The following is a 7,500-nucleotide window of genomic DNA, read 5'->3' on the forward strand; positions in this document are numbered from 1 at the left end:
AGGCTCGGATAAGGGCCGTGGAGGGCGAGAGAGATGAAGCAGTGAGGAAGAACAGCCAAGTGAAAGGTGAATTGAAGAATGGTGCTGTGTGGTGTTGTAAGCGTGTGAAAGAGGAGATTAACCCGGGTACTAGCAAAAAGTAAAAGCTTTCGTGAGAAGCCTGGTTTCTCGCTGGCTTTGAGCTGCAATCACATGTGACTCGAAAAGTCAGGCTCAAAGCGCCAACGTTTTCTAGATTATCTTCTTGGTAGACCACTTAGTACTTTAGATAACTTTGAATAGACCTCTTTACAGTTGTGTGCTTAGTTACCCGGTCTTAAATGAAAGCGAGGCTGGTGTTGACCTCCCTCCTTTTCTTATGTTACATAAGAAAAGCAGTGAGGTTTCTATCAAAACAAGGTCAACTCCAGCCTCGCTTTCATTCATAGGCCAGGTAACTAAGCACACAACTGTAAAATGGACTATTGATCTAGTCATTGAGGCAAAGAAAGTGAATGAACAGTTCAACAAACTTAGGTGATTTTCTTTGTTTGTCGCTTCTAAGCCTCGGTATTGAATTGAGTATTGCAAGGTATATATTTGGACATGGCGATGGTACGTCTTATACAAGCACACAAGTAACGAGTCAAAATCTGGCAACACACCATACTGAACCATCTAACAAAATATTTATTATCCAACTCACGATTAACAGTTTGTAGATGAAAAAACTCTCAAAGCAGTTGGCTAGTTACATAACTGACAAGCAACTAACCATATTGTGCCATATATGTTCTTATATTTGCTCCTAATTATAAGTAAGTCTTAGGGCGCTTTCCATTTGACAGAACTGACTGGCCAGACCGGGTATTTGAAAGATTTAACTCTACAATGCCTTCAAATTAACACACTTCGAGGATGATATATACTTCTGCTGAAGAATGCGAGGGATTGTCATTCAAGTGTTCCTTAAAATGTTTGCATTTTCGTGGCAAACTGACGGGTCTTGCCGGCCGGTTCTGATAAAAGGAAAGCGCCCTTAGTAAGCAGGTCAGGTTATAAGTTATTTGTTTCCTGACAAAAACATATCACCTCCGGATTTCTCGTGTGATCTCCACAGGTTTCAACAGCAGAGAAATTGCTGAACTCGAGAGCAAGCACACATCGGAGGTAGAGCGCATGCGCAGTAAGCTTAGGTGGTATGCTGAGAACCAGGCCCTTCTTGACCGCGATGCTGTCACACTCAAAAAGAAAGAGGAGGAAATAAGCGAACTTAAGGAAACAGTAGCCCGGCTACAGGCTCAACACGGTCAGACCGTGGCGGAGAAGAAACAAAGGGGAGTGGAGAGAGCTACTGACGCGAAGAGGATACAAGACCTGGAAAGGCAGGTAAGTTTGAAGCACAGAATCGAAGGATATAAAGATTCTGTTCATCCATGACAACATTGGACGCCATCACGCGGGGCACTCACTTTCTTGAATTTACACTATGCAATATTCCTGATACCCACGACACTGACACATGCGCAAAGAGAGATCCTATCTGTTTGATAAAAATTTGACGATGAACTTTCAGTTCAGAAAGGAATAGCGTTCCAGCGTTTATTCAAAGAAGTTAGGTCAAAGCACCAATTAAAGAAGATTTACTTCCGGCGATTTTGTAAAGTACCTTCATTCAATTAAAAATCACTTAAAAACTGGCAATTTTCACCAACTTATCTGACCCGGGTAAGATTATTTTTCAAGAACCACTATTATAAATGTATCGTGACATTTCTAAGTCTGAAATGAGATTTTCTCCCCATTTTATTTCATGAAGAGATGCAAAGTGGTTCTGGCCTCAACTTGCTGAAGTGTAAGTTTTAAAGGTGAAGCTACGTCTTTCGTATTTGTTTAACTTTGCAGGTTCGTGAAATGGAAGAAATCATTAAGCGTCGTTACCCAAATTCCCTGCCTGCCCTCATATATGCTGCTGCCTCGGCGCCAGGCCACGCTCAGGCCGTGACAGACGACTCACCTCGCAAGCCTTCACCAACTTACGCTTTCCTTGAAAGCCGAGTGAAAAAACTGGAAACTGAGCTCGAGAATAAAGATGAAGAGGCCAGTAAAAGAATTAGGTGTGTTGAACAAAAATACAATTCCCTGAAAACGGAGTATGAAGATAGAATCAAAGACTTAGAAAAGGATTTGCAGAGTGCCAATGAGAGGAACAAAATCGCGTCTCGTTCAAACGCGCAAGTTCAATCTTTGGAAACTGAACTGCAGACAGTTCGCGCGGAAAATGAGCTGAGAGCTAAGCATCTTGAAACTGAAATTCGAGTTTTGCAAGATGCTTTAGTAAAAGCTAATGCGGCAGAAACATCGGGTGGAAAGACTAACCGCAGAAGAAAGCTTGAGTTAGAAAAACCAATGAACAGTGACTCAAACAACATGATTGATTCTCTGAAAGAAAAACTTGACGAAAGGGATTTGGAATTGGAGAAATTGAAACAAACATGCAACCGTCTGAAGCGCGAGAGGGAACAGATGCTGGCTTCAGAGGGAGACAGAGTGGATCAACAACCAAGCCCCTCCTCTGACTCCTTAGTTATAGAACTGCAACATGAAAACAGGCGCCTTAAGGAGCAGGTCTCACAGATATCATTCGATATGGATCAACAGCGGGTTCGCTTCCAGGCCTCCTTGGCAGAAACCGAACGCAGTGCTCGGCTTGCTCGTGAAGAGGCAGCTGACCAGTTAGCTAATGCGCAGACTCAACACAAGCGTGAACTTGATCATTTGAAGGCGGAGTTTGCATTAAATCATGGATCTTCTAAAGTGGCGGAGCTAAAGAGTCAACTGGCGGGACAGGAAATTGTCATTCAGAGGCTCAAAGCCAAGATGGTTGACGCCACTGCTAATGCAGAGGCCACAGCAGCAGCAAGAGTAAGTTCGTTTTCTTTATCGTTTTGTTCAAATGAAAGTTCGTTTTATTCCAAGACATTTATCTTTCCGTGGCTTTATATTTGCAAAGAATATTTGTATCCCTGGCTAAGCGTTACAACATTCTTGGCAAATCAAAGCAACCAGCCAAGTTGGTCATCATATGATGGGTATCTGTGGCGTCTTCCGTATTTGATTCCATGTGTCCATAAAACTAATTGGTTCTTGATATACGAACAATGTGGCAAAGTCTGCCAAAACTTTCAAAAGTTTTTGCATCCAACGAAACGTGACGGTATTTAAAGGCTAACAACTTCATGAAGGGGTCGTGCATAGAAAGTGACCAATGAAACGTCATGGTAGTGTTTGGTCGCGACTGCCAAAGAAGAGACAAGTTGTTGATCTGGGCCCAGTTACTCGAAGCTTGATTAGCGCCAAGATCTCAGGGTTGTCATGGTAGTTAATACTGGTTAACGCTGACCAAGCTTCGAGCAACGTGGGCCAGAGCGGGATTCACTCTCGTGCCCAGATTCTTCCCCCTTCAAGAGTGTACAGAAGGGTCCAAGACCCCAGGAACGAGATTTAGCGGGATTTAAATAAACCCAATGTTGATGCACCCTCGAGCTCCAATCAAGTTGCAATTTGCCTTCTCCTTATCTTTCACATTGCTTGATGATCAGCTGTGAATCTCACCGAAAACAATGAAAGAAATGTGAATTAAAACATTTACATTGTTTGTTTGTTTGTTTATTGGTTGACCCGTTTTCCTTACTTTTGTTTTGCGTTAGGTTCGAGAAAACTCTCTCCAACAGCAAGTTACCCAGCTTCAATTGGATGTAAAACGAGCCAAGGAGAAATTTACGCTAGAAATGAAACACTTTGACTCTATAGAAACTAAAATTGCTGCTTTAGAACACAGACACTCGCAAAGAGAAGTAGACTTACAGAGAATTATCGAGAAAACCCAGCTTACAGCAAAGATTGACAAAGAAGAAACCGAAGCAAAATGGCGCCATGTTTTAAGACAGAAAAATCGAGAGATTGAGAAATTTCGTTTTGAATTGGACGCTATTCTTGAAGTGCTAAGTGAACTTAAGCGACAAGGTGTTGTTATACCGCTGAGAAACGGGGAAGGATTTGTACCATGAAGGTTGATTTTATGTGTTTGGGTGTTTACACGACCTCTTCACAGCGAAGGTGTGGTCTTGTCTTAAAGCCATTTTCGGTTACTCTGGCGCTAAAAGAAGTATTGGACTTTTTTCCTTCGTGAATTATTAATTTCCCCAATTACTCTATCGAAAGCAGTCTCTCCACCAAGGCGACACAGAAAGCCGCAAATATGAAGAAAAAGAAAGGTTATTTTGTAAATTGGCAAGATCTATCCCCTTGGAATCGACGAACCAACCAAGTTAATGATGGATCTTAGAACGGTTCATCCCAAAAGAGCACGCCCTAGAAGTTTTCAGAAATAAAAAAATAGTGTTATCAGCTATCGAGAAGAAAACTTGGCAGACAAACGTGCGCATTGGCTATTTTAAGTTTAACACTTTTTAATAAAGCCAATTCTGTTTTTCAGAACATTCCTCCCAAGTTCGCGCGACCTTATTCTTCGTAAATCAAACTAAAGCAAAGGAATCCGATGTTACAGCAACACATTGATAGAAATCCCATTTATCAAGTTTTAATTACTGTTACCATCCCTGGTGGGAAATTCGTCTGCGTTTTTTCTTCGGTTTCGGTCTCCATACTGGTTTTTCTTGGACAGATTCGCTCTCTATTTCCTCAGTTTCCTCGTGTAGTCCATTTTCGACGGACTGCAATGCAAAGGGGAAAGAATAATCGTTGACCACTCTATCGAATGGATTGAACTTCAGCTCACTCTTGTGTAAAGTTTGCTTGTGTTTGGTGTCGTGTCTTTTTACTACCTTTGGTCTCTTCAGAAATACGTCGAAATCTCACATCCTTCACTAACCGTGGGAGAACTGGGTGCTTTTGCAGCCATTGGCAGCCACTATTATTTGAAATTTCACATTTCTGCGACTGCGCAGAAGAACCGTATGTCCTTATTCCCAATTTAAAGGGACAGAGTCAGCGTTTGGGACCGTGCATAGCATCTACCTCAACCCGAAATCAAATTGTTCGTGGAGTATATCTGCTTGAAATTCGGGTTTTCATAAGATTTTAAGTCTATAACTGAAAACCTGTTTCGTCTTATACTTTTACTCATCCTAAATAATTATTTAAAGTAACTTGGCCAAATAAAATGTGTTCAGTGCGTATGTGCAACAGCTAACCGTGTCCCTTTAATGTCAACCCCAATGGGAACTTTTCAGGGACAAAAGCCTACGATGTAAGCAGACTAGAAAAAAAAACAACCTTGTTCATTACACTATAAGGCCCGTTTCAAACGTTGAACTTTACATGTGCCGAATCTAATGCCAATGAGCAAAAACAATAGATTTTTCTCATTTGCATTAGATTCGGCACATGTAAAATGCAACGTTTAAAACGGACCTAAATGCTTCTCGGGTTTGGGAGAGGAGCCTTAACTTGACGCAGAAAAAACTTAAAAAGGCTCATGTAGTCTTAAATATGAGCTCAAACCATTTCTTTTTCCGATTTAGATTAATAAAGTTAATACAAAGCATAGGTTGTCTTAAGCGTGATAAGAACAAGAAGACTCGCCTTCCTTGTAACCAAAAGACCGCAAAACGACAATAGAACCGGTTCAGAAAGCAGGTGTCAGCATGAACGGACAGGAAGAAAATAAACATGCTAAACAGGTCATTCCAAGTCCAATGTTTCAGCCGAAACTGCAGATCATTCTCATTAAAAGGATGTTATATCATGAGCTAGCAGAGAAGCTCGGAGCTCGTAGTTAAAACAATATCTGGCGATCTGGCGACCAATTTCAACTCCATCATTTGAGGTATCAATCAATCAATTTATCATAGTCATTGCGTAAGATGGGGTTACCCCGAGTATCCGAGCCAGAGGCTCATGTATGAAACGCATGACAATAGAACAATTTCGATGTATTAAAACTCAGTCCTAAACAAAAGGGCATCATCGCGAGCCTCTGGGGAATAAATATAAGGATTTGGACCTAGTACCAAAGTAATTACTTTGGCCAATCAAAAAGGACGGAGACAATCTAGTAAACCAATCAAAACTCGAATGGGCCCTTTGCAGGATAGTGATCACATGGTACAAATCCGCCATACTGGGACGCAAATTGCGCACTGGGATATCTAAAACAAAGGCTAGTTAATCTAAATTTTCTTTGTTTTAGATGTCCCAGTGGGCAATTTGCGTCCCAGTATGGCGGATTTGTACCATGTGATCACTATCCTGCAAAGGGCCCATTGTGCGCGTAGCCGACACAAAGCGCGATAAAATGTGCACGAGCGAGCCACGATTGGTTTTAGTTTCACTTCTGATTGGTTGAAAAAGTGGCCCGAGAACTTTGAACCAAGTACTAAGTGAAGTAATGCAAAACCAAAGCAATTCGCTAATTACTTTAGCCCGGATTACAGTTCTTATTAGAGAGGAGTTCAAAGTCGAACCATTTGCAATTCCGAAGGCAGCACTTTCTCCTCAGTTGTATGAGCCAAGTGGTCGGCTGTCGGCGGTTTTAAGAAACTCTCTATTTTACTTACCTTATGACGCAGCTACTTTTGTTATCTTCTTTTTCTCTCCCCATTCAATGAAAACCGTTGACGGTTGAAACTTCTGACGTAACAATGGCGTTGAGCACGTACGAGCGTGCTAAGAAGTTGTCGTTTTAGCGCGCGCTCTTTTTGACTTATTTTCTTTCTTCTGGTTCTTTGTAATTAATTGGGAGATCAAGCTTCGAAAAGCCAATAGTCTTGAGCTCTCTCTCCCCTCCTTCTCTTTCAAGTTATCATGGATAAATCACATAGAGGCGCCACAAGGTTAGCCCTCTCCTGTCTGTATATGGATACCGTTGACACCCTCGTTTAAAAGAGTGAAAATTCTGCTGGGTCTCTAGTGATCGTATACTTCCATTGCTTAAAGGCGCTGTTACACTGTGAAATGTTTGGTGCAACCTGTCTCGCAATGTTTTGGCAACATTGTGGCGGGACAAGTTGCACGAAACATTTCACAGTGTTGGCCATCTTGTTGGGACCACCTTGAGGACTCGGAGTAAGATGAAAGTAACTGGGCAATGTTGCCAGAACCACGTTCCCAGTTTTTCTACCATACGAAACTTAAGCGAGAAAGTGGTCCCAACAAGACTGCGCCGCGGGCTTCACAAACGATAGGTTGCTCGATCCCATCGGTTTGGACATCATTTGGAGCAAAGAGAAGAATTTTGACCAGTTTAATAGAGCCTGGCAGGGTTCGCTCCTCGGAAATTTTCTCGAGGCTTTCATGCCATGTCACTCGCATGGTTCGCATGCGCACATTAATTTCGCCGGTTACAAAGGCAAGTTTTTTTTAGAGGACCCGACATTCTCGTTACCAGAGCCTCGGATCGACCCAAGGCTCTGGGAAACTCTACGTAGAACATGCGCCGTAGGGTTCTTATACCTAAAATTTGGCTGAACTTTATGGCGGCTGCTGACTCCTCGTGCT

At 42.2% G+C, this 7,500-nt stretch overlaps 1 protein-coding gene across 1 annotated transcript in view; it reads left to right on the forward strand.

The window, feature by feature from the left end:
• Nucleotides 1-5,191, forward strand: part of LOC138054345 (centrosomal protein of 162 kDa-like) — a 9,651-nt gene extending 4,460 nt beyond the window's left edge. The window contains exons 6-9 of the mRNA XM_068900801.1: nucleotides 1-66; nucleotides 1,100-1,368; nucleotides 1,885-2,904; nucleotides 3,690-5,191. The exon at nucleotides 1-66 is cut by the window's left edge and continues 201 nt beyond it. Of these exons, the coding sequence (XP_068756902.1) occupies nucleotides 1-66; nucleotides 1,100-1,368; nucleotides 1,885-2,904; nucleotides 3,690-4,049 (1,715 nt within the window). The 3' untranslated portion in view covers nucleotides 4,050-5,191. The remainder of the gene's footprint in view (nucleotides 67-1,099; nucleotides 1,369-1,884; nucleotides 2,905-3,689) is intronic.
• Nucleotides 5,192-7,500: the final 2,309 nt, after the last annotated feature.

The sequence above is a fragment of the Montipora capricornis genome, chromosome 6 (genome assembly GCF_036669925.1).
Source record: "Montipora capricornis isolate CH-2021 chromosome 6, ASM3666992v2, whole genome shotgun sequence".
NCBI lineage: Eukaryota > Metazoa > Cnidaria > Anthozoa > Scleractinia > Acroporidae > Montipora > Montipora capricornis.